The sequence below is a fragment of the Anomaloglossus baeobatrachus genome, chromosome 3, assembly GCF_048569485.1.
Source record: "Anomaloglossus baeobatrachus isolate aAnoBae1 chromosome 3, aAnoBae1.hap1, whole genome shotgun sequence".
Classification (NCBI taxonomy): Eukaryota; Metazoa; Chordata; class Amphibia; order Anura; family Aromobatidae; genus Anomaloglossus; species Anomaloglossus baeobatrachus.
In genome coordinates this window covers 183,019,938-183,045,709 of record NC_134355.1, presented here as the reverse complement: position 1 = coordinate 183,045,709, position 25,772 = coordinate 183,019,938, and the positions used below count along the sequence as shown (strand labels likewise).

At 41.9% G+C, this 25,772-nt stretch overlaps 1 protein-coding gene across 1 annotated transcript in view; it reads left to right on the top strand.

The window, feature by feature from the left end:
- Positions 1-25,772, top strand: part of THBS2 (thrombospondin 2) — a 227,897-nt gene that overhangs the window by 149,104 nt on the left and 53,021 nt on the right. Inside the window, exons 7-14 of the mRNA XM_075339620.1 lie at positions 2,638-2,731; positions 3,322-3,492; positions 3,580-3,756; positions 4,944-5,117; positions 19,488-19,615; positions 19,701-19,853; positions 20,390-20,608; positions 24,791-24,898. Coding sequence (XP_075195735.1) covers positions 2,638-2,731; positions 3,322-3,492; positions 3,580-3,756; positions 4,944-5,117; positions 19,488-19,615; positions 19,701-19,853; positions 20,390-20,608; positions 24,791-24,898 — 1,224 coding nt within the window. The remainder of the gene's footprint in view (positions 1-2,637; positions 2,732-3,321; positions 3,493-3,579; positions 3,757-4,943; positions 5,118-19,487; positions 19,616-19,700; positions 19,854-20,389; positions 20,609-24,790; positions 24,899-25,772) is intronic.

Below are 25,772 nucleotides of genomic sequence, written 5' to 3'. Positions count from 1 at the left end.
CACAAGCCATTTACATGTCACACTAATGTCAAGTTACATTTTCATGCTGCAAGATATATTGCTACATCATAATTTATGTGTGATGTTAAGGAAATGCATCTGTAGCATGCCATAATAAGTTTGGCACAGCTCACTTGTAATCACTTTTTACATTACTTTTTGGATGCCTTACATCAGTATTTTTGGCAAAAATGTGTTGCATTTTACAGTACATCCCTTTACTACACCCCTTTTCTAGGCACTTTTTCAGTATTATGTAATTGTGGTGCAAAAAGTGTCTGTGATGCTTACAAGTTTGGCTTTAACAGCATACTTAATCTTGACACATAATAGTAAAATTCTTGAGAGATGACAGCTGTTAATTTTCTCCTGATTTGTTCCATTTTGACTGAATTGTTGGGATTGCTAGGGATATTTATGATATTTTCCATGTCCTTGCTCTCTGAGACCATTACACACCTCAATATTGAAATTGAAACTCCAAGGAGAAAAGGTTGTGGAATTATGAAAACTACAGAATCGATACACATGTTAATGATATGCTAATGATGTAAAAATGGAAACACATTAAACATTTTAGTCTATTCAGTATTGAGGATGATTACTACGCACACACAATGTATACATGCACTTAAACACCTAGGCACGCTATCAGCAAGGTTATTAATAGTTGTCTGAGGAATATTCTGCCACGCTAAATGCACTTGGTCTTACAAGTCATTAAGATCCGCTGCTGACAGCTGCCCTTGCAAATTCTGATTAATTTTGTCCCAGATATGCTCAATGGGGAGACAAATCTGGAGACACTGTAAACCATAGTACCACGTTAAGGACACACAGGCTGCTCACAGTAACATGAGCAACATGCAGCCTGTCATTGTCATGTTGAAAATGGCTTTTGGGTCGCTGTGGAGAACCACTGGTTCCGCTATTAAATTAATCTAATGCTTAGTTGTTAGTGTACCTGAAATGAAAATTAGAGAGGTCTTGGTACTGTACATTATACCACCCCACACCATAATCAAAGAAATAGAACCAGTGTGACGTTCTCTCATGAAGGCCTCTTCATGCTGTTGTCCACATGGTCTCCTGACCATCATTATGTCCAAAATAAAAATCTAGACTCATCACTGAAGAGGATAACCTCCATTCCAGCCTCCATTGCTGCTTTGCTCTACACCATGATAGTCTTTGAAAGCGGTGAAATGAGATCAATTGAACTACTTTAGTTGGGATGCTTGACTTGTAGTCCAATGTCATGAAAACGCATTCTGCTTGTTTCTGTAAACAATGATTGACAACTTATGCTTGGCATATGATGTCCAATTTTGCTTGCTGTACTGAATGGATCACTCATGAAACCACTGATACAGGCATTTATTTAAAGTGTCTCAGGAGCTGTTTTACAGTGTAATATAACTAGGCTGCATGTTTCTCTCGCAACTATGAGCAGATTGTATGGCCTAAACATGCTACTATGGCCTGCAGCGTCTCAGGACTTTTTTCCCATTGAGCAAATCTGGGGCATTATTGGTTGGTAACTGCAAGGGGAGCTGACAGTGGTGGATTTGGATGATTTACATGCCCAAGTGCATTCAATGTGGGAGAACATTCTTTAGATAACTTTGTTGGATTGCCCGTATTTATGCACGTGTTGTTCATACTTGATATTGGAAAATTGAGATGTTATGAACATTTTGTTTCCATTGTTTCATCATGTGCATAGTATTAACATGTTTATCAATGCTCTGATATCCATGATTCCACAACTTTTCTTTTTTAGTGTTGCAATTTCATTGTTGAAGAGTGTATATAACAGAATTACTTAGTGCCATATGTATGGTATTCCCAGCTCAGTTATTTTGCGTCTTTGTGCTGGACGCAAGTGATTGAAGTTACAGAAACAGCCAACCAGACCTAAACTATTTCTCTATCTCCCATAAAAGTGAATGGACATTTCAAAAACAGGTTATCACACCTTGGCTGTTTTTGGAGGAGTCTCAACTAGAGATGAGCGACCCTGAAAAGTGAGATTCGGTGTTCGTACCAAACACAGACTTTACAGAAAAAACTGTTTGAGTTCAGAGTTCAGGTGCTTTACATATGCTGACCACTCGCTCGAGCATCACTGAGCTTGGGTACACTCGGTGCTCAGCCCAGTGCAAGCACTTGCAGTGTTTGAATGGCTCACACTGGGGTTAACAAGAATGTTATCAGATACAGTGTGCACAAACAAAAATGGAAAAAGACCTCCCACCTGCCCATGGAAGTGAATTGTTTATGGCTGGCTGTATGTAGTCAGAGACTCAATCTGCCCAATCAGACACTTTTATTGGAGTTTAGGTCAGATCTGGGTCCAGAACCAAACTTTATCTAAAGTCTGGCTAAACCCGTTGAACCGAACTTCTACAGGTCCACTCATCTCTAGTTTCTACTGCCTGAGGCTGTTGCATAGACACAGGTATTCATGAATAATCCTTTAATAAATATATGTAACAACAGAAGGAACAAGAACTAAGTTACTTATTTGTATAAAATATGTCCTGTGTCAGACAAACTCATATTTATTGGAGCATTATAATAACGTGTTTTTTTAATAGAAAATATTCATTGTGTGCAATTTGTAAATTTGTACAGAGTTCAAAAACAGTTTGCCACCAGATAACATGCCCAACTGTGCACTGTGACAGCCCCACATTTCTTGAAGGAGAGTGCTGCCCTGCCTGTTTATGTAAGTTATCATATAAATATTGAAGTTTGTGTTTAGTTACGTATTTATTAGTAATTTAAATAAAAAAACTACCTATTCATTGAACTTCTAACATTTGCATATTAGAAAATGTTTTTGTTTTGTTTTCTTAAGGGGATCCTGGCACCTGATATATGGTGCCCGATCCACTGGCAGCATGAATTAGACGTTTGCTACTCAGCCACATATTGTTTAATTCTGAAACTCTGAGGCATTTCAGAGCAAAACACAGTTTAATAGTTACCAAGCCACAAGGAAGACTAGTCGAACATCCAGCTCCCCAGGAATGTTCCGTCTTGCCTTGTACATGCATGGAAGGAAATACCTGTCACTATACGGCAATGAACACGGAGAGAACGCCGGGGACCCGCCTGTCCGACTGAGCTCTGTTGCGGTTTACACCTCAGCAGCTTATAAACATGTATGGCTGAATCATACAGCCAACATCTGATACATACTGTATATAGATTGGGCAGCATTCATCAGCTGTCAGACTTCCTTTGAATGTTAATTGTCATATTCAATTAAGTTTCAACTATTTTTTTGGGTTATTTTGCTTTTTCTTGTATTAGCATCAGACAGTGAAGCTGGCTGGTCTCCATGGTCTGAGTGGACCGAATGTTCTGTAACTTGTGGCTCTGGAACTCAACAACGAGGAAGGTCATGTGACGCTACTATAAGCACATGCACTGGTACATCAATCCAAACTAGAACGTGCAATATTGGAAAATGTGACCACCGCAGTAAGTGCAGACTGATGTATGTATATTTGCTAGAAACAATATTATATATTTCCCTTTAGCTTTGTAATTATGTTTACTTTTTTTAAGTACGTCAGGATGGTGCTTGGAGTCATTGGTCGCCATGGTCAGCTTGTTCTGTAACTTGTGGAATTGGTAATATTACTCGTATCCGCTTGTGCAACTCTCCCAAACCACAGCTTGGAGGCAAAAACTGCACTGGAAATGGACGAGAAACCAAAGAATGTGAAGGCGTACCGTGCCCCAGTATGTATTTGTTTCATTTTCATTGTATAATAAAATTACAATTTTTTTATTTATTAAATAAATAACTTAAAAATTAAATGTAGTTGGTGCAAGCGTGGTGCTTGGCGACAGCAGACATGTTTTGCTGTGTTCCACTCCAGACACAGATTATCACCCATTTTAGCTACCATCTTTGAATCAAATATTTTGGTTCCACTTACCAGCTCTGATACTCCGGTAATGGCGCAGACATCTTCCCTCTTCACAACTCTCCAAGACAAAATCTCAGTATTCCAATGATGTTATAGCCGATGTGTTTATAATTCTACATGAACAAATGGCCTTGGAGGACCTTCTGAAATCTACACAAACTATATTCACAGTTGAACTGACAGCTGCGGAAGAAAACTTTACTAGACAGTTGCAAGATTTATTGCAACGTACCCTGGATTTTGAACGCTGTTTGAATAACACCACTGACGCTCTAAAGTGTGACAAAGTGCAGGTACGGGACCATATCTCTCCTAATGAATATCTGGAACTTAAATTTGAAGACATGAAAAATCGCTTGAGAAAAGTATACATTCATATTAAAGAAACATTTGAATCTTTTACTGCCTTGAAGGAGACATTTGCCAACCTCATTTCAGCCCTATTACCACTAGTTGATCTTTTTTATACTACGCATCATCAGGATTCATAGAGCCCTGGTCAGACCAGGTTGGATTCTATGTCAAGGAATTTAGTCCACAAACTTCATCATAAGGATTCCTGATCCTTAATGCTGTATGGAATTTCCCATATTTACGAGGCTTTCCAGATGAATTTCTTTCAACTCTGGCCAAATAGAGAGCCATTAAACCAGTTATGGCTCTCACTACAGCCCATATAAAATATAAAAAGGGGTTCCTCTTTTACCCTGTTTACTCACAATATTGACAACTCCATGGCGAGATCATTGAAAGAAGTAAGTAATCATTGACACACAGGGGCACAATAATTAAACGTATTGGCTCTGTGGGGGCCACATCTGAATAGTATAAACAACCCACTTGGTTGGAAAATCTGTAAAATTAAAAACATTGTTTACAGTTCTATCCATGATTATCCAAACTATAGAGCTCAATGACTTATTGCCGTCACCTGACACAATATTCAACTTTAAAAGTAAGAACTCTTTCTGAAATGTTGTATTTTTCGTATTTCAGTTAATGGTAAATGGGGCCCTTGGTCACCATGGTCTAGTTGCACTGTGAGCTGTGCAGGAGGTCTAAGAGAGAGGTCCCGAATCTGTAACAACCCCAGGCCACAATATGGAGGAAAGAAATGCGCTGGTGATATTAAAGAAAAAGAAATGTGTAACAAACAAGACTGTCCAATAGGTGAGATACATTGATTTTTTTTTTCTTAAATCCATTTAAGGCAATGTTACAAATTATTAGTGAATTTGTTACATTAAAATTAATTGGTTATTTGTGATATTCTCAGTTTGTGTGCTTAGTGTTCTTAATAAGAGAATATCACATTCGTTATTTTTTTTAGGTTAGATGCATTGTGTTAGGGGTACTTCTCACATAGTGAGATCGCTAGCAAGATCGCTGCTGAGTCACAGGTTTTGTGACGTACCAGTGACCTCATCAGCGATCTCGCTGTGTGTGACACTAAGCAGTGACCTGGCCCCTGCTGTGAAATCTCTGATCGTTACACACTGTTCTGGTTCATTTTTTGGTCATCGGGCTCCCGCAGGGCAGCACGCATTGGTGTGTTTGACACCTTACCCAACGACCTCGTTCACGACTCACGTAGGCATGCATCTTCATTGTATTCCGTGTCCTCTCTGTTCCGATTGGTGATCACTACTGCGTTCGGATTGGCCGCTTCCATCCTCTGTTCTGGCTTGTAGATCGCAGAACATTTCAGAGGGCTGAATTCACTTGTCCCGGACCGCATGTTGCAGCAGATCGTAATACAGTCCATTCTGCATCCGGACTGTAGGATGGACAAGGATGGAGAAGGATGGAAGCGCTATTATGTTGCCTTCTCTAAAGGCAAGGCCGCCCAGTCACAACGCAGTTATGACCACCAATCAGAGCAGAGGGGGTGCGTAAAAGGCAATGTAGATGCACGCCTATGTTACTAATCAAGATTTGAATCGTGCTATGTGACAGAGTCCCAGCGACCGCCGTATCGTTGCTGCATCGTTGGGCAGATCTGACTGTTTGACAGCTCACTAGCGACCCTGTAGTGACGTACCAGCGATCCTGACCAGGTCGTATCATGGTCGGAATCGCTAGTACGTCGTTTATTGTGAAGGTACCCTTAGACAAATGGAGAAACATGCTGTGGTGCATGAGTCAGTATGGAGAGATAGGATCTGGGTCGTTGATAGGATGTTTAGAGATCAGTGGCACAAGCCAAAGGCATATATACTTAATCCTGCTTTCCAATGGTAAAGAAATCTTAGTGTTAGGCCTTTTATGCAAGCAAGATTTATTTTTAAATTACATTTAGGGCTACAGAACATGTGAGAAAGTGCAGGGCTCATCAGACGCAGTCACAGGCAAAACATACATCAGCTATATCCAGTGTTTCAAAGGGGATGTTTTCTCTGTTCCCAGTAATTTTGTTTTTCATCTCTATTCCATACACACCACCTAAAACTATTCTTCCATTCACAACACATCTTTGCAGTATTTTATATTTTAGATTACTTAATTTTTCAGCATTTACCCTTTCTTCTCTTCTTAACACAAACTCCTCATCTTGGTGCCCTAAGAGTGATATCCTCTTGCCAATACTGTGAGGCTGGTGCACCCTAGCTCTTGTACTATAAAAATATTAGTAATATACATTTAGAACCCTAAAAATACTAGTACCACCAACATGGTGCCACCTTTACATGATACTGTATTAGAGTACCTGAGGTTAATGTGCTGCAAGTGGGAACATCACACAGACATATAATGCAGTTAGGGGCTACAAGCACAAAATTATAGATCCCCCTAACATAGAGCAATGTGGTGGTGAGGTGGAGCACCTGCCATGGTGGTGGCATTGTCTATTTTTCTGTGAAATAAAAAAGGTGAATATGAAAATATCCCCATTTTTACTTTCCATACTACAGTAAAATTTTGCTTTTATTTCTGTAAAACTATTTTTATTTATTTTAAATATAGTACTTATATAGCACCATATTATTCTATATTGGTTTACAGACATTATTAACACTGTCCTCATTGGAGCTCTTAGGGGTACTTTGCACACTACGACATCGCAGGTGCGATGTCGGTGGGGTCAAATCGAAAGTGACGCACATCCGGCGTCGCTGTCGATATCGGAGTGTGTAAATCGTTTTTGATACGATTAACGAGCGCAAAAGCGTCGAAATCGTATCATCGGTGTAGCGTCGGTCATTTCCATCATTTCGGAAGGACCGATGTTACGATGTTGTTCCTCGTTCCTGCGGCAGCACACATGGCTGTGTGTGAAGCCACAGGAGCGAGGAACATCTCCTACCTTCGTCCTGCGGCTCACGCCGGCTATGCGTAAGGAAGAAGGTGGGCAGGATGTTTAGGTCCTGCTCATCTCCGCCCCTCCGCTTCTATTGGCCGCCTGCCGTGTGACGTCGCTGTGATGCCGCACGACCCGCCTCCTTAGGAAGGAGGCGGTTCGCCAGTCAGAGCGACCTCGCAGGGCAGGTAAGTCCATGTGAAGCTGCCGTAGCGATAATGTTCGCTACGGCACCTATCACAAGAGATCGCAGCTGTGACGGGGCGGGGACTATCGCGCTCGGCATCGCAAGCATCGGCTTGCGATGTCGTAGTTTGCAAAGTACCCCTTAGTCTGTGTTCCCTATCAAACAAAAAAAATCAGACATCGTATGTAAAAATAAGTGGTGTAACTGACATTGAAAAGCCCCACACTGCTCTATCAGCAGAAAAATAAAAAACTACGGTATAGCTATGAAAATGTAACAAAAAAAATACATATTGTAAAAAAAGTGTTTTTGTGTTCTAAAATGGTAAAACAAAACCTGGTATCTGTGTAATCGTACTGACCCAAAAAAAGTTATCCAATAATAAAGTTATCCCATAATTTATACCAGTTGGTGAACGTCGCAAAAAAAAAAAATGATTTCTGAATTGCACTATTTATTCTGTCTCCCATTAATTGGTATAAAAAGTAATCAAAAATGTTATGAATTCTAAAATGGTAACAACTCATCCCACAACAACAAGCCCTCACTCAATTCCATCATCTGTTAATGGAAAAACGGGGGATTTCCTCAATACTGATAAGTCAGAGGCTCTGGAAAAGTGACATGACTCCCAATGCAATGTAATAAAATCCGTGTTCCCAAAGCTCTCCATTCTGAGCCCCTCAGTATTTCCATTAGGCAGTTGACGTCCACATGTTTGGGACTGATGGAATAGGGATAACCCACTTAGTTCTCTCATGCACATCACTTGTTTTCAGCCACTCCTAATTCATTCTTCAGTCGATTAGTGGGGGTGCTTGGTGTCAGACCCTCCATTGATCTCATATTGATTAACCTATACATGGATCCTCAGTTTTGTAACTCCTGGTCAGCCCATTTAACAATTTATTCTGTGTGTGTCTCCACAAGGAAACTGTATTGGCCGCTATAATGGTGTATTTGTAATTTTCTCTCTGCAACATCAGCTGCACAATCATTTCTGGAAAATGTTTGTGGGGGAAATAGTCACTTTTACCCATTGATAAATATCCTGAGGGGTGTAATTTTAAATTTGGGATGAAGGTTTAGGGATTTGTGCTGTTCTAACATCTTAGGGGCTCTGCAAATGGTGCTCACAAAATATTTCAACATAAGCTGGGCTCTAAAAGCCAAATGGTGTATCTTCCTTTCTGAGCCCTGCTATATGCCCAACCACTAATGTACGACCGCATATAGGGATTTGCCTGTTTTGAGATAACATAATAAATTACAGGTTCCTTTTTTTATTAGACATAGTAAATATGAAAATGTTGAGCTAAATCTATTTACTAGTTTAACAAATTCATTTTTTCATTTTCCTATTCCAATGGTAACAAAATCAGTGAATCACCTGTGGTGTAAAAATTCCAGTTAAACCCCAAGATGAATGTCCTGAAGGGTGTAGTTTCCAAAATTGGATAATTTTTCAGGTTTTTTTTCTGTTTTTGAACTTTGTGAGCATCATTTGCAGAGGCCCTAAAGTAATCAAAATTTGAACTGCAAGAACTAAATGGCACTTCATCTCTTCCGAACCTGGTTATGCAAACAATACTTTCTGATAACATAAAATGTATTGGAACATAAAGGAGAAATTATGTATCAATTTTATTAATATTAGTGTGTTTTCTCCTATTCCCATTGTAAAAATGAAAAATTTGGGGCCAAAGTAACATTTTACTGAAAAATAGGTATTTATTTTATTTCCAGGGCCTAATGTTACAATTCTGTAAAACACTTGTGGGATAAAAATGCTCACCATACTCGTAGATGAGTTCCTTGAAAAAGGGGATGCTCTGCATATAGTACCCATACACTATTCCAGCCAAGTTTGCCTTTCAAAAGCCAAATTATGCTTTTTCCTTACAAACCCTGCCATGTACTCAAACAACAATTTCTGATCAAATAAGAGTTACGGACACATTTTGGAGAAATTGTGTGACAGATTTTAAGGCCAATTTCTCCTTTTAACTCTTCTGAATTATGAAAATGTGAGGCTAAACCAACATTTTAATGTAGAAAATTTCACTTTTCAATTTTTCTTTGCACTTTGCATTAATACCTGTGAAGCACCTAAAGTGTTAACACACTTCCTGAATGCTATTTTCATGAGTTTAAGGGGTGCAGTTTCAAAATGGGGCCTTGTTTGAGATGAAAATTGCTGTTCTTGTTGGATGTTTTGTCTATTTCAGTAATAAAGTAGGGAGGAGTGTATTGCAGACACAGCATGGCAATGAAGATTACACTGGTATACTAATCTGCAGCACAGTGGTTTAGATAAAAGCTGTCATATTGAAAATAGTATCTGAACTGCAGACAGGATATTATAGAGCAGAAGGAGTTGATATATGGCAATTCATTGATTTTTGTGGGGAAAAACTCATGTAAAACTTGCATTATTTTCATTAAAATCCCTGGTGAGTTCTAATGGGCGATCTTATGAATTGATTGACGTCGTGAACTGTATAGCGGTGGGTGCAGAGATAGCTTTCAGTCACTGAGTAGTATCGCCCACTGGACTCACATGCTACAAACACCAGGGATTTCAGTGAATGAACTATAAGTTCTACTAAATGTTTTCCAACATATCTCTATATCATTCTGCTCAGCTTCTTCTTCTCTATACCATGCTGTCCAGAGATTAGACTCCATGTACAATACGACAAGCTCCCTTTAAGACTAGAAGTCCCAGAAATTTCGAGCTCCCCCTGAAGTCCCGAAAGAGGGTCAAATGACATACAATAAACTGAATAGAACTAGCTAGAAACTAAATGGCTAATCTCAATGGAAAACAACAACCTCCTGTGGTGCGACAGTAATGGCCTTAATTACAGAACAAAAGACGGTGATTATAGGAAGTTAGCTAAAACCCTTCAGGTCATTCGACCCGTCTCTGGGTTCCAAAGGTAGAAATGTTAAATTACCCCTCTCTGGGACTTCTAGTGTTAAATGATATCCACACTGCTCAAACACTGCCATAGCATTGAGATGATGGAGTTCCTGTAGAAATGTGAAGTGTATTGGCCGGTACAGCAGCGTTTAATCCTAGTCACAGACAGAAGCATTGTAACAATGCAGCAGACACTTCAGAATGTGGTCAGGGTCAATTCCTGCACTCGGTGAGGAGGGCTGGACGTTGGTGTGCAAGCTGCAGCTGGGACTGAGTAGATGCTGCGCTCAGTTCTCTTAGGGCTCATGTGCATGTTGCGGTGGTTTTTTTTTGCATTTCTGCAGTGTTTTAAGCTGCAGCGTCACATTGTCAAAATTCATGTGTTCTGCTTCCCCGCAAAGTCTATGAGAATCATGCAAAATCCTTGCGCACGATGCAGCGTTTTGATTGTCAAAAATTTGACAAAATCTCTGCATTTAAAAAAGCAGCATGTCAATTATTTTGTCCATTTTGGCAGCATTCTACACCTATTGAAATCAATGAGTTGTAGAAAAACACCAGAATGTTTAGCAGTGCGTTTACACTGCATTTTTGTTCGATCCGCATGTTATTTTTGGCATAACAAAAACAGGTCTTTTGGTCTCTCTCTCTCTCTGTCGATGTCGGTCTCTCCCTCCCACCCCCTCTCACATACTCACCGATCCACGATCAATGGCGCGGCGCTGCACGGCGTTCACGCTGTTGCGGCTTCTCTTTTGAAAATGCCGGCCGCTCATTATTTAATCTCGTATTCCCTGCTTCCCCCGCCCACCAGCGCCTATGATTGGTTGCAGTCAGACACGCCCCCACGCTGAGTGACAGCTGACTCACTGCAACCAATCACAGCTACCGGTGGATGTGTCTATATCGTGCAGTTAAAAAAATAAATAAATAATAAAAAAAAAGCAACGTGCGGTCCTCTCCAAGTTTGATACCAGCTAGGGTAAAGCCACACGGCTGAAGGCTGGTATTCTCAGGATGGGGAGCTCCACGTTATGGGGAGCCCCCAGCCTAACAATATCAGCCAGCAGCTGCCCGGAATTGCCGCATCCATTAGATGCGACAGTCCCGGGACTCTACCCGGCTCATCCCAAATTGCCCTGGTGCGGTGGAAAATGGGGTAATAAGGAGTTAATGGCAGCAGCCGATAGCTGCCACTAAAGGGCGCTTTACATGCAGCGACATCGCTAGCGATGTCGCTCTTGAAAGCACCCGCCCCCGTCGTTTGTGCGTAATGGGCAAATCGCTGCCCGTGGCACACAATATAGTTAGTACCCATCACACATACTTACCTTCCTAGCGACGTCGCTGTGGTCGGCAAACAGCCTCTTTTCTAAGGGGGCAGTTCGTGCGGCGTCACAGCGACGTCACTTGGCAGGCGTCCAATAGAAGCGGATGGACGGAGAGCAGCCGCATGAAAGTCACGCCCACCTCGTTACCGGAGGATGCAGGTACGGTGTTGTTCATCGTTCCCAGGGTGTCACACATAAGGACGAACAACCTGCGTCTAAAAGCAGCAACGATATTTTGGAAATGGACGACGTGTCAACAATTAACGATTTGGTAAGTATTTTGCATCATGAGCGGTCACTCGTACGTGTCACATGCAATGACGTCGCTAACTAGGCCGGATGTGCGTCACGAATTCCGTGACCCAAACGACATCTTGTTAGCGATGTCATTGCGTGTAACGGGGCCTTAAGTACTAGGTTAATCATGGCAGGCATCTCCCCGAAATATCTTCCATGATTAACCTGTAAGTTAAAGAAAATAAACACACACATCTAAAAAATCCTTTATTTGGAATGAAAGACAAAAAAACACCCTCTTTAACCACTTTATTAATCCCCAAATACCCCTACAGGTCCGACGTAATCCACATGAGGTCCCACGACGCTTTCAGCTCTGCTACATGAAGCTGATCATGAGCGGCTACCGACCACTACCGCTCTCTGTCAGCTCCACGCAATAACTGAAGTGAGCCACGCAATCAGCGATGACGTCACTCAGGTTACTCGCTGCCACCGCTCTCAGGTGGAGGACTCCAGCTGTGGTCGCGGGTCACCTGAGTGACGGCACCGCTGATCGCACTGCTCACTTCAGTCACTCAGGGGATTTGCGGTCACAGGCGAGTCCTTCACGTGTGACCGCAAATCAGGCTGCGACACAAAGAGAGACGCGTGATATCACTGATATCGGGTGAAGCTCTGAGGACACTGCTGCGGACTCCTGTGTCCTGGCACTGACCTCGGAGGTTCATCTGAGTTCATGACAGCACACAGAGACAGAGCCGCGGGATGACAATGAAGTCAGGTGCAGTTCATCCGAGTTCATTCTCATCACCTGGCTCTGTCTGTGTCTGCTGTCAGCGGGCATGTAGCAGAGCTGGGGGACCACACTGACAAAAATGCATCCAAAACGCATGTAAAATGCATGCAACGTGCATCGGAAATACATGCGTTTTGGATGCATTCTTTTAGAAAGCCATGGAACCCATAGGGTGTAGGGGTGACATGACAGTCTGGAGGGTAGGGAGTTGATGGGGTTAATGGTGATATCATAGGAAGGTGGAAGATGATGATGATTGGTTAGGGAGGGGATTATGGTGGGAGGAAAAGGAGGAGCTGCATGGGTATATAGGAGGAGGTGGGGGCCAGTTACCTTCTCTTGCACTTCCTGGATGACAGCTTCCCACCCACCCTCCCTTCTACTGTGTATTGTTATTATTGTTGTGTTTATATGCATGTATAATTAGTAACTTTTAAAGAGGCTTTATGTAAAAAAAAAAGTGTGAAAAGAAAGGATTGGAAAAAGTGTGTTGTATGTAAAAAAACAACCCAAAAAAACCCCCAAAGAACAAAACAGGACAAAGAAAAGAGAGTATTTCTTTGTGGATTGTGATGTATACTGTTATTTGGGGATTCGTGTAAGTGGGGTGAATACGTTGGTTGGTAAAGTGGGAGTATTTGTGTATTTATATGACGTATATGTGAGTGGTCAATATGAATAATGTTTATGTCCTTTGTCACAGCGGCGGGGTAGGTCTGGTCCAGAGGAGCTCTAATGGTTACTGGTGTTTGGATGGAGAGCCATTGGGAAAGGTACAATGGCTCCGGTTACTGGTGACTTGCAGGTACAAGGTTGTCTGCAGGGTGGAGGTATTGCTCCAATGGTGATCAGGGTTGTTGCCAAGGGTTATATATTAACCCCTTAACGACCCATGACGTACTGAATACGTCATGGATCGTGTGCCGGTAAGCCCCGCCCCCTGCCGCCGGTCGGCGGCGGCGAGACGCGCACATATCAGCTGTTATCAACAGCTGATATGTGTGCCTGCTAGCCGCGGGTGGAATCGCTTCCACCCGCGGCCATTAACCCCTTACATTTCGCTGCCAAAGTCTTGGCAGCGATATGTATATGGGCGTCGCCATGACAGTGACTTACCCCGCCCCGCCAGAAGTCACGTGACATGATCACGTGACTTTCGGCGGTTGCCATGGTAGCACAGGGTCATCTGATGACGCCTGTGGCTAACATGAGTCACTTCCTCTCAATGCCGGAATACAGCCGGCATTGAAAGTGAAGCAGCAAATCTGCAGTTCTCAGCTCTGTAGCTGAGATCTGCAGATAGTGCAGAGCGATCGGAATGCTGAGCGCTATAGCCCCCTAGGGGGACTAGTAAAATAAAATAAAAAAGTAAAAAAAAAGTTTTAAAAAATTAAAAAAAAATAAAAAAACCTAAAAGTTCAAATCACCCCCCTTTCACCCCATTGAAAATTAAAGGGTTAAAAAAATAAAAAATACACACATATTTGGTATCGCCACGTTCAGAAATGCCCGATCTATCAAAATATAAAATCAATGAATCTGATCAGTAAACGGCGTAGCGGCAAAAAAATTCCAAACGCCAAAATTACGTTTTTTGGTCGCCGCAAATTTTGCGCAAAATGCAATAACAGGCGATCAAAACGTAGCATCTGTGCAAAAATGGTACCGTTAAGAACGTCAGGTCGAGACGCAAAAAATAAGCCATCACTGAGCCTCAGATCCTGAAAAATGAGAACGCTACGGGTTTTGGAAAATGGCGCAAAACGTGCGCCACGTTTTTCGGACAAGCTTGTGAATTTTTTTTAACCCCTTAGATACAAGTAAACCTATACATGTTTGGTGTCTATAAACTCGCACCAACCTGAGGCATCATACCCACACATCAGTTTTACCATATAGTGAACACGGTGAATAAAATATCCCAAAAACTATTGTACAATCCCACTTTTTTTGCAATTTTTCCGCACTTGGAATTTTTTTGCTGTTTTCCAGTACACTATATGGTAAACCTTATGGTTTCATTTAAAAGTACAACTCGTCCCGCAAAAAACAAGCCCTCATATGGCAAGATTGATGGAAAAATAAAAAAGTTACGCCTCTCGGAAGAAGGGGAGCAAAAAACAAAAACGGAAAGTGCCCGGGGGCTGAAGGGGTTAAAGAGTTGATGGTTGCCGGGGAGTCACAAGTGGGTACAGTGGCTCAGGTGACAGGTACTCGGAAGCACAGGGTTTTTTCGTCGGGGTAAGGGATTACTCCTTTAGTGAGTATTACCTCATATATATATGGGATCGTTGTTATGGTCAGTGATCCTTTTGGTGACATGGTAATCACAGGAGGAGTCACTAGTTGGGTTTCTGGTTCTGGATCCAAGCGCAATGCAGGCACGGGGTTCTGCACGGCATGGGGGTTTTGATCCGTAGGTGATTAATACCACTTATCTCTGGGCTGGTTGCAGCCGGGGATGTTGTTACATTAAAGTCGCTAACAGGCTTTAAGGTTCTGAGTTCACAGTTACTTTTACGCACATGGGGGAATGATCCGTAGGTTATTGATGCCTCATAACTCTGGGCTGGAGGTTTGCGGCCGGGGATGACATGGGGTTGGGGGTGAAGAGAAATGTGTCGGATTTGAGGCTCAGTTTATAATTGATGCAACTTGGGGGTTTAATCCGTAGGTGATTAATACCTCCGATCTCTGGGTCGGTGTGTTGCGGCCGGGGATCGTGTTCTGGTGGTGGAATATATATACAGTGGCTTCGGTTACAGGGATCTTGCAGGCATGGGGTCCTGCAAGGTTGGGGTATTGATCCATAGGTGATTAATGCCTCGTATCTCTGGATTGGTGTGTTCCGGTTACAGGGATCTTGCAGGCATGGGATCCTGCAAAGTTAGGGTATTGATCCGTAGGTGATTAAGGCCTCGTATCTCTGGGTCGGTGTGTTGCGGCCAGGGATCGTGTTCTGGTGGTGGAATATGGCTTCTGAACCAGATTTGCGGCAGGAGTATGTTTGGTCCAGAGGCGGTTTACTGGATAATGTTATTTGATGGAGTCACTTGCGGAATACAGTGGCTTTGGTTGCAGGGATCTTGCAGGCATGGGGTCCTGCAAGGTTGGGCTATTGATCCGTAGGTGATTAGTGCCTCATATCTCTGGGTCGGGGGTAGGTCTGGCGGGGGGTAGGTCTGGTCCAGAGGCGGTTTAACGGATAATGTTATTTGATTCGAGAGTCACTTGTAGGATATAGTGGCTCCGGTTACAGGGATCTTGCAGGCATGAGGTCCTGCAAGGTTGGAGTATTGATCCATAGGTGATTAATACCTCATCTCCGGCCCGGTGTGTGTTGCGGCCAGGGATCATGTTTTGGTGGTGGAAGGTGGTTTCTGGACCGGGCCTACCCAGGGTTACGTATTGTATTACGTACTGTATTGTTATTATTATGGTATTACCTATTGTTAAATGTTGGGGACGCCCGTTGGACGGCGCCCCCTTGTGTTAGTGTGTAAACAATAGGCAATAAAGGGCTGCTGTGGCCAATTCAACCAAGTCATAAGCAGTGTTGGTGTGTTAATTATACAAGGTAGGGTTAATTGGGAGTAATACAGGAATCAACGACCGGACAAATCCCTCCTGGAACTGTCATGTCAACATGCAGCGTCAAGTCTGCCAGAGGGTGCATTTATTTCTGCACTGGTCAGAGCGCAACGTGCGCATGAGCCCTTAGTGATCATGGAGAGCACTTGATATGTTGTGTGATCTTCAAAGAAGCAGTTAGTTCAATCTGATGCTACCACATACCCCAGACTATAAACCTCTCCCAGTTTTTAGTGCATCTTCTTTTTGTTAATTATTATAGAAAAAGAAATTAACACATACGTGAGGTTTAATATTGTTATATGTGCCATGTTTCTGATATAGAATAAATTTGGCAAATTTTGATTATTTTTTTTAGAAATGCTTACTCTTCTGTTTGTTTTAGGTGCCCTAAATTATTATTCAGGCAGGTATCTGCTTGAGTAAGATTTATTTTTCAGTGGGAATATTTTTTTTAATATACAGAGGCTTATAGAATGTTTATGTTTTTCATTGCTTTATTACTTTTCTCTTTCTGTCCATTCACTTTTTTCCTTAAAGTGACTTTCTATTTTTTAGTAGTGTTGTGTCCCCAAAAACAAACTTTGCTTTTTTCACCCTCTCTGGGTCCAGTTCTGCAGCATTGATGTCATGTCGACATTAGTGCAGCAAACCAATGAGCTCAGCTGCTCATGGGCACAGCCACTGAGTTCGCTGATTGGCTGCAGCACTGTTGACATATCGTTAATGCTGAAGACAACAGACACTTGGCTGACGTTTTGCAAAAGATGACATTAACATGTTGACAATGCAAAGGCAATGGCATTTCACGCTGAAATAACGTTTCACAAGATAAACATTAAGCCTTCTCTATATTTATAAGATTTAGAGGGATTCTTTAGAAATAGAAAACTAAATGCACTACTCCCAGAAAGTTAGGGATATTTGGCTTTCGGGGGAAATTTATGAAAAACGTAAAAAGTTTGCGTTACAGTGATATTTTATCATGAAAGTAGGGAATTTTAGTAGAAGCATGTAATGGTGAATTCCTCATCTCACCCAATTGATTTAAGCAAAAGTTAACAAAGGTACTAGGTATACCTCCCAACCCCCCCAAAAAAGTCACTGTCTCAACAACTGGTCATGTGGCCTTGAGCATCAATTACAGCTTGAAAATGATAACTTATACTGTTCACAAGTCGAATTATTGTTCGCTGAAGCATGGCATCCAAATCTTCTTGAAGGTCGGCCTTCAAGTCATTAAGATTTCAAGGTACAACGTTACGAGCCTCTACATGGCGACTTAGCTGATCCCATAGATTTCCTAATGGATTCAGGTCTGAAGAAAGTGCAGGCCGCTGTGACGTCTGCCCGGGACCACAGACTCAGGATGGCTGTCACGGACAGACTAGAGGCTAGCCGCCCACTCAGCAGGATCCCAAGAACATGGAAACCCTTTAACCTCTCTACAGGGATCTGGAATTACAGCACAATCCAGGAGATCGCTGCCAATGGAAGGCTGCATTCTAGGAAAGAGTAATTGTCAGTCAGGATCCAAACCAGGAGTTACAAAAAGGGACAAAATCGGCAGGCAAGAGAGTAATCAGGAAATCAGACTAAAGTCAAACCATAGATGGCAACGAAGTACAAAACACGGCAAGCAAGAGAGTAGTCAGTGAACAGGCAAAAAAAAGTCAAAACACGGGGATCAGCAGTTCAGGAGCAGGGTGCGAATCAGAGACAAGCAGTATACTACAAGACTATATCTGACAACAGACAGGGGAACATAAGAAGGGTTTTGTGCCTGCCCATTGGCTGTAGCTGAAAGGTGGTAACTTCAGCTTGAAGACACACACCACCATAGTCAGCCAGTGGTACAACAGGTCCCAGGGATACCCAGCTTAGTGGATGGTGGTGGAGCCTGCGCCCACCACTGCCACTGGCACTGGCTCCTCCCCTATCACCAGCATTGCCCACAATGGAAATACGGTGATTCCTAGTGATCGAAGCAGAAGTCGCAGGAGCAGACTCTGGGGGGGACATGAAAGCCGCTCCATTTGAGGGCAGATCTGTATTGACTAGACACAACTGCCCACACTGTAAGACCACCTCCAAAGGCTTGTCTGGTAACCACAGTGGGTGATGCATTACGCTCTCCCTGATGTCTCCAACATTGTTTGAGGACATCATTTCTGCTCAGCATAAATCGACTTTCATCAGTGAACGTCTGTATTCAGTGAAGACTTTCCCATTACTGAGCGAGAAGATGGCAATTGTTACTGATGAGATTCTATGTATATAGAAGAGGGAGGAGAGGGCGGAGCTCCGCATCTAGCTCCACCCTCTAGCTCCTCTTGTCATCATAGAATCTCCTCAGTAAGGCCTAAGCCACACGGCGAGAAAAACAGTGCGAGTGGAGTGCTATTGCTATAAAACATGGCATTCCCCTCGGACCAATTCTAGCCTGTGTGTCACCACACATGAGCGATTATTTTCTCAGCCCTAATCGGACCGAGAAAACAATCGCAGCATGCTGCGATTGTAAGCTGAGTCTCTTTCTCTCGCACCCATTCAAGTGAATGGGGCGAGAGAAAAATCGCACTGCACTCGCGGTACACCGGTGTACCGCTAGTGCAGTGCGAGAATGGCAATAGCCGGCTACGCAGTAGAGAGGGAGAGAAATCCCTCCCTCCCCTCCTGAGTGCCGGCCCGCCCCCCGCAGCTGAGGTCTGCTCGCACAAACGGACCTCAGTTGCAAGGACACACGCATGACACTCGGCTCTGCTGTACTGCCAGCACGAGCCGAGTGTCATGCAAGTGGATCGCAGTAGTGCCCGTGTGGCCCCAGCCTAACAGCTGTCCTCTCCTATCTCAGTAATGGGAAAGTCTTCACTGATTACAAATTTTACCTCAGAATTGAGAATTTTAATAATGACTGATAAATTCTGGCAGAGAAAGAAGCAGAGTTGTCTGATAACATATATTACTAAGTTACTTATTTTCATGTTCACTATTGATTTATGAAATTTAAATGACGATTTTGCACGGTATTTTTTTTTCATTTTTTTCAATTCTTCTACTGTGCGCTTATGTTGCAAATAAAGTCAGATTTTCTTTTTAATACCAACATAAAATATTGGATTGCTAATGATAAATATAAGTAATATGAAAATATGAATTTTATTTAAACAGATGGATGTTTATCTAATCCTTGCTTTCCTGGAGCTGAGTGTAGTAGCTATCCTGATGGATCCTGGTCATGTGGAGCCTGCCCTGTTGGATTTCTTGGTAATGGAACATTTTGTGAGGATCTTGATGAGGTATAACATAACATAAAATTGTAGGGAATGTCAATGATTGATCTTTGTTATTTGAGTTTTAATAGGAATTTATTTTTACCTCTAGTGTGCACTGGTGACTGATGCCTGCTTCAGATTAGGAGGTGTCCATCGCTGTGTAAACACAGATCCAGGTTTCCATTGCCTGCCATGCCCACCACGCTATAAGGGCAGTCAACCATTTGGAGTTGGGTTAGAAGTTGCAAAGAAAGACAAACAAGTGAGTTTTAGAATGCTATTTTTATGGGACTGGAGGTCTAAGGTTAGTCTGATTACAAGATGTGAGTTCAAAATATGTTATTTATCCTGATACTTGTGCTTTGTAAGAAAAGAAAAAAATCTGTCTCCTACTTTGTTTCTGCTAACCATTTAGGACAATAAGAGGAGGCTGTAGCATAGGTTTCATTATAAGGTCAGTTTGCCTTGTTTTGGGTAACAGACGCACAGTCATTAATCTCAACACTGTGTTTTGAAACTCCTTCAAGGAATGCTAATGAATAGCATCTGTCAAAACAATATCAAGTTATACCTATTTACTATGGAGAGTGACAGGTCCGCCATGGAATGTGTAATGCTTGTTGGAAGAGGAGGCTGGAATGTGAACACTTTAAGAAGCCTAATTTAGTTAGCGTTTTTTATTTTAGCCGCAATTTAGCCAGTGGGGAAATTGTATTGAAGCATTGTCTAAAAAAATATTAATTATATATTTTTACTGGAATTGCAATACATAAATTGTAAAAATAAATCTTTCTTCAGGAATGTGAACCAATAAACCCATGTAAGGACCAAACTCACAATTGCCATAAGAATGCGGAGTGTATTTACATTGGGCACTTTAGTGAACCATCTTTCAAATGCGAATGTCAGACTGGATATGCTGGTGATGGCATTATATGTGGGGAAGATACTGATTTGGATGGATGGCCCAATACTAACCTTATTTGTGCTGCCAATGCCACTTATCATTGTACCAAGGTAAGAACAGTTTGTGAAAATATCATTAAAGGAAATCTGTCTGCAGGTTTTTGCTAGCTTATGTAAGAGCAGCGTGATGTAGGCAAAAAGGCCCTGAATTCTACGATGGATCACTTAGATTACTGTGTGCAACCATTCTGACACAGTGAAAGATTTTAGATTTTGCCTATAGGGGTGTCGGGAGAGCTGCCCCCCCGGCCACATCAGGCTTTCAGTGTACATTTCTATAGACAAAAAATGCTAATCACAGAAGGGGGTGGAGTCAGACTACAACTCAAATGCTGCTGAGACCCACTAATTATAAAGATAAGAAGCTTAAACTAACATTGCAGGTAAACAAAAGCAGACATTGAGATAAGACATGCAGGGCTAAATTCTCTGTTTTAACTCTTGCAGCATACTGTCTTCAGGTTACATTGCAGAAACCTGCTGACAGAGTCCCTTTAAGTGTATTTAAAACAAATGAGAGGAAGCTGAGATTTAGGTATGGGTTTTTATTATAAAAACCTATAAGAAAAGTACTTGTACAGTTTCTTTTAAATTTAAAGCCTACAGAACTTTTTGTTGTCATATACTCATAAAATGGCTATATGAGCCTCTGATGTCTTTACACTCATAGCACAGATAGGCAATAATATGTCCAGTTGGGCAATTTAGTTAAACAGTATAGAAATACATTTGACAAGGGGATGTTAAGATTTTGGAACAACAGATGAATTTGCTTGAGAGAAGAGGTCTTCATGCTCAAAGTTTGATGACATAGAACTTGGTTTAGCCAAAAGGGTGCTTTACACGCTGCAACATCACTAGCGATAGCTAGCGATGTCGTGCATGATAGCACCCGCCCATGTCAATGTTTCGTCATGGGGGTGATCGCTGCCGTAGTGAACAATATCGCTATGGCAGCGTCACACACACATACCTGCTTAGGAATGTCGCTGGAGACACCGAACAATCTCTCGTTTAAGGGGAAGGTTCGTTTGGCGTCACAGCGACGTGCCACAGCAGCCGTCCAATAGCAGAGGAGGGGCGGAGATGAGCGGCCGGAACATGCCGCCCACCTCCTTCCTTCCTCATTGCCGGTGGACGCAGGTAAGGAGATGTTCGTCGTTCCTTCGGTGTCACACATAGCGATGTGTGATGCCGCAGGAATGACGAACAACCAGCGGCATGTACCACCAACGATATTATGAAAAGGAGCGACGTGTCAACAATCAACGATTTTTGACGTTTTTGCGATCGTTGATCGTTGCTCCTAGCTGTCATATGCTGCGATGTCGCTATCGACGCCGGATGTGCGTCACAAACACCGTGACCCCGACGATATATCGTTAGCGATGTCGCAGCGTGTAAAGCACCCTAAAGTCTTTCAAACTCTTTAGATCAGTCTGATTTTAGTTTTTTGGCCCTCTTCCATCCAAAGCCAGTTTTCACCTAATTTTCTAATTCCAATTTTCAATTCTGACAATTATCACTTTTGGTAATAACTCTACAACACAACCTCTGTGTAGCAAAACTGTAATTAGCAGAAAGCTTCAAGTAGTGATTAAGAATATCAAAGTGGATTAATTTACCAAAAGTATCAATATAATCAGTAGTACAGCGCCATTATAGCCATGACTTTACATTACAAAATCATGATGACAAGTTCTCTTTAAAACAAATAGTCATGCCACACAAAATAGTTCATAAATAACATTGATTACATATCTACTTTACATCAGTATCATTCTGGCTGGGCTTTTTTATTAGGATGTTGTAAAGGGTTAAAATTTAGCAGTAATTTTATCTTTTTTATATTACATTTATAGAACCTATATATTTAAGGACCGCTTCACTTTTAAAGTAACTTTGAGAGACCTGGTTGAAAAAAAATACAAAACCCCAAATTTATAATTTTCACAATAGTAACAAGAAAGATTGCACAATATATTGTGTAGACCATTTTTTTTCCTAATTACACTGATACCGAACATTTGGTTGGAAACAACTGTATGGACACACAGCAGTGCTCAGAATAGAAGGTGCAGCATTTGACTTTGAACGCACAATTTTTGGTGCAATAGATTGTGAATACCATGTCATTTGAAAAGCCTCTGAGGAGCCAAAACAGCAGAAAGCCCCACGAGTGACCCCATATCTAAAATTACAGCCTCCAAGGAATTTATCAGGGGGTGTAGTGAGCATTTTAAACCCACAGGTGATTCACAGGTTTGACTAATGCCCGCTTTACATGCTGCAATGTATCTTACAATGTGTCGGCGGGGTCACGTCGTAAGTGACGCACATCCTGCTTCGTAAGGTACATTGCAATGTGTGACAGGTATGTGCGATTGCGATTGAACGGTAAAACGTTCATAGCACGCACATCGTTCATTTCTCTAGAATTGAACATCAGATTGTTCATCGTACCCGGGGTAGCACACATCGCAGTGTGTAACACCCCGGGAACGATGAACAGATCTTACCTGCATCCTGCGGCTCCCGGCAAGCAATGTGGAAGGAAGAAGGTGGGCGGGATGTTTACGTCCCGCTCAGCTCCACCCCTCCGATTCTGTTGGCCGGCTGCCGTGTGACGTCGCTGTGACGCCGAACGTCCCTCCCACTCCAGGAAGTGGACGTTCGCCGCCCACAGCGAGGTCGTATGGACGGGTAAGCACGTGTGACGGGGGTTAATCGTTCGTGCGGCACATTCAACAAATTGAACGTGCCGCACATACGATGGGGGCGGTTACGATCGCATACGATATCGTATGCTGGATCGTAAGGTGTAAAGCAGGCTTAACATTGGGCTGTGGAAATGAAAAATGGTTTTTTTTTCCAATAAAATGTTGTTTTTCGCCCTGAGTGTTTAATTTTCAAAAGGGCTATTAGAATACCTATATGTCATACTCATATGTGGTTGGAAAGTACTTTTCAAGCCCAGTGCAAACCTCAAAAGGAAAGGAGTGCCATTTTGGATGGCAGATTTAGTTGGAATAGTTTGCGGATGCCATGTCCCATTGGTAGAACCCCTGCAGTGCCAAAATAGCAAAGTGTTCCCATAAGTGACCCCCATGTTTCAAACTACATCTCTCAGTTAATTGATCTAGCATTACAGATAGCATATTGACACCAATAGAATTTTATACCATTGCAAGGTGTACAAAAAATGATGACATTTTTAAAACTAAAATTTCGTTTTCATCACAGATTTTTCATATTTTCAAAAGGGGAAATAGATAAAAATAGCCTCAGAATTTGTTACAATATTTCTCCTGAACGTGGCAATATCTCCAATAAGTGGCTGTAGAGAATGTTCTTATAGTGTAGAGTGTTATTTGACTTTTGGGGCTCAGATTTTCCAAGATTAGTTTGCAAACTCCACATTCAGAGCCCCTAAGTACCAGAACAGCAGAAAGCTCATTCAAGTGACTCCATATTGGAAATTACATCCCTTTGGGAATGATGGATGGCTGATGGCCAGAAACAAATAGGCATTGTATGTTGCAGAATGAAATTGCAAATAGGCAAATTGCAAATATGCCATTGTAGTGCCCATCTATTTGTGGTAACAACTCCATGACCGTAATGTATAATTATATATCGGGAAGAAGTTAAGACTGAAGACATTAGTCAAAAGAAGAAGATTGTTGAAGTCAATTGTACCAAGTGTGTTAAAAGACAAGTTTATTTTTAATAATTTTGCCTTGAATTCAGACTACACCTTCTATGAAGAGATATAGATTTGTCCCAAAACTTGTGCTATTCATAGGATTTCTATTTAATCAATGTGATTAAAACTTGAAGACCACACTATTCCTTAAAACAACATACCTGTTTTCCTCATTACTTTTCAGAATTAGTGAGTGAAAAGAAAAACTATCTCTAGGTCCCGTGTTTGCAATACTATTTTTAATAAAGTTGGGTTTTAATCACTGTGAACTGACATTGTGCTACTTTGAATTGACAAAAACATCACGCTCTTCCCGAAATGGTATTCTAAAGCTGCAGGACTAGGGAGCTGGGTAATACTTGCTTGGTTGTACAAGAAAAGTGCTAATTTGGAATATACCATAATTTGTCACTGCTTTTTAAGGCACCATTTATGTAAAATAATGGAATAACTGCTCCATAAATGTGGACATTAATGTCTAAAATTGTGCTTGTTTTTCATATTTAATTTCATCTGCTACTTTCTAGGATAATTGTCCTATGCTGCCTAACTCAGGACAAGAAGACTTTGACAAGGATGGCATTGGTGATGCTTGTGACAAAGATGATGATAATGATTCAGTAGATGATGAAAAGGTAAATTCATTACATGAGCATATCTGAAGGAAAATGAGTAAAAATGAATATTCCCTTTAAATTATAAAGCATTAGGACTAGTCATAAGATGTCATTCATGATCTCTTCTTAGGGAGTCGTAATATCAGTATTAGTCTTAATGTCACCTGCCACAGTGGCCCCAGTTTATGCAACCAATATTAGCATTGGCCTGCATTGTCACTACTCCTAAATGGAAGTACAGGACCTGAAAGTTACATATTAGGGCCCTCTGAGATTTTCAGGCACTTTCTTTCTCAACTACATCTATCATTTCTAGAGAGGAGTGAACCTTTGGAGGTTTGGTTCGCTGGCAGCAAACAAACTGAACCTCCAGTGGTCTGAACTTGGCCCGAGGAGGTTCGTAATCTTTGATTGGCAGTTTGAGTTTTCGCCCACATACAATTAGCCATAAGCAGATCACTTCTGGAAGAGGGTGGTTGGTCTTTTTCAACATTTTTTATTGGTTACATACTTCATCTGATCATGCTGATTTTACCCCCAGTGTGAGCCGATCAAACACTGCAAACGTATCGCACAGAGCTGAGCATCAATCATAGCCAAGCACAGCGCTGCTTGCTTGAGTGGTTTGCACTCGTAACTCACTTGAACCTCGTACCCGAACTTTGGGGGTTGTTTTATGTCGGTTTCCGAACTTGAACCTCAGGTTCGCTCATCACTAATTATTACCCTGTTTCCATATGCCAATATGGCTTGCATGAAGTGTTTCTAAAAATGGCACTTCTATAAAGCCTGTAATGTGATTACGAAGTACACAATTCCTTTAAGACAAAGTGTGTAATCCAGTTCCATCTGGTCAGTATGGTACTTTTCTTTCCAAAATAGTAAACCCTTA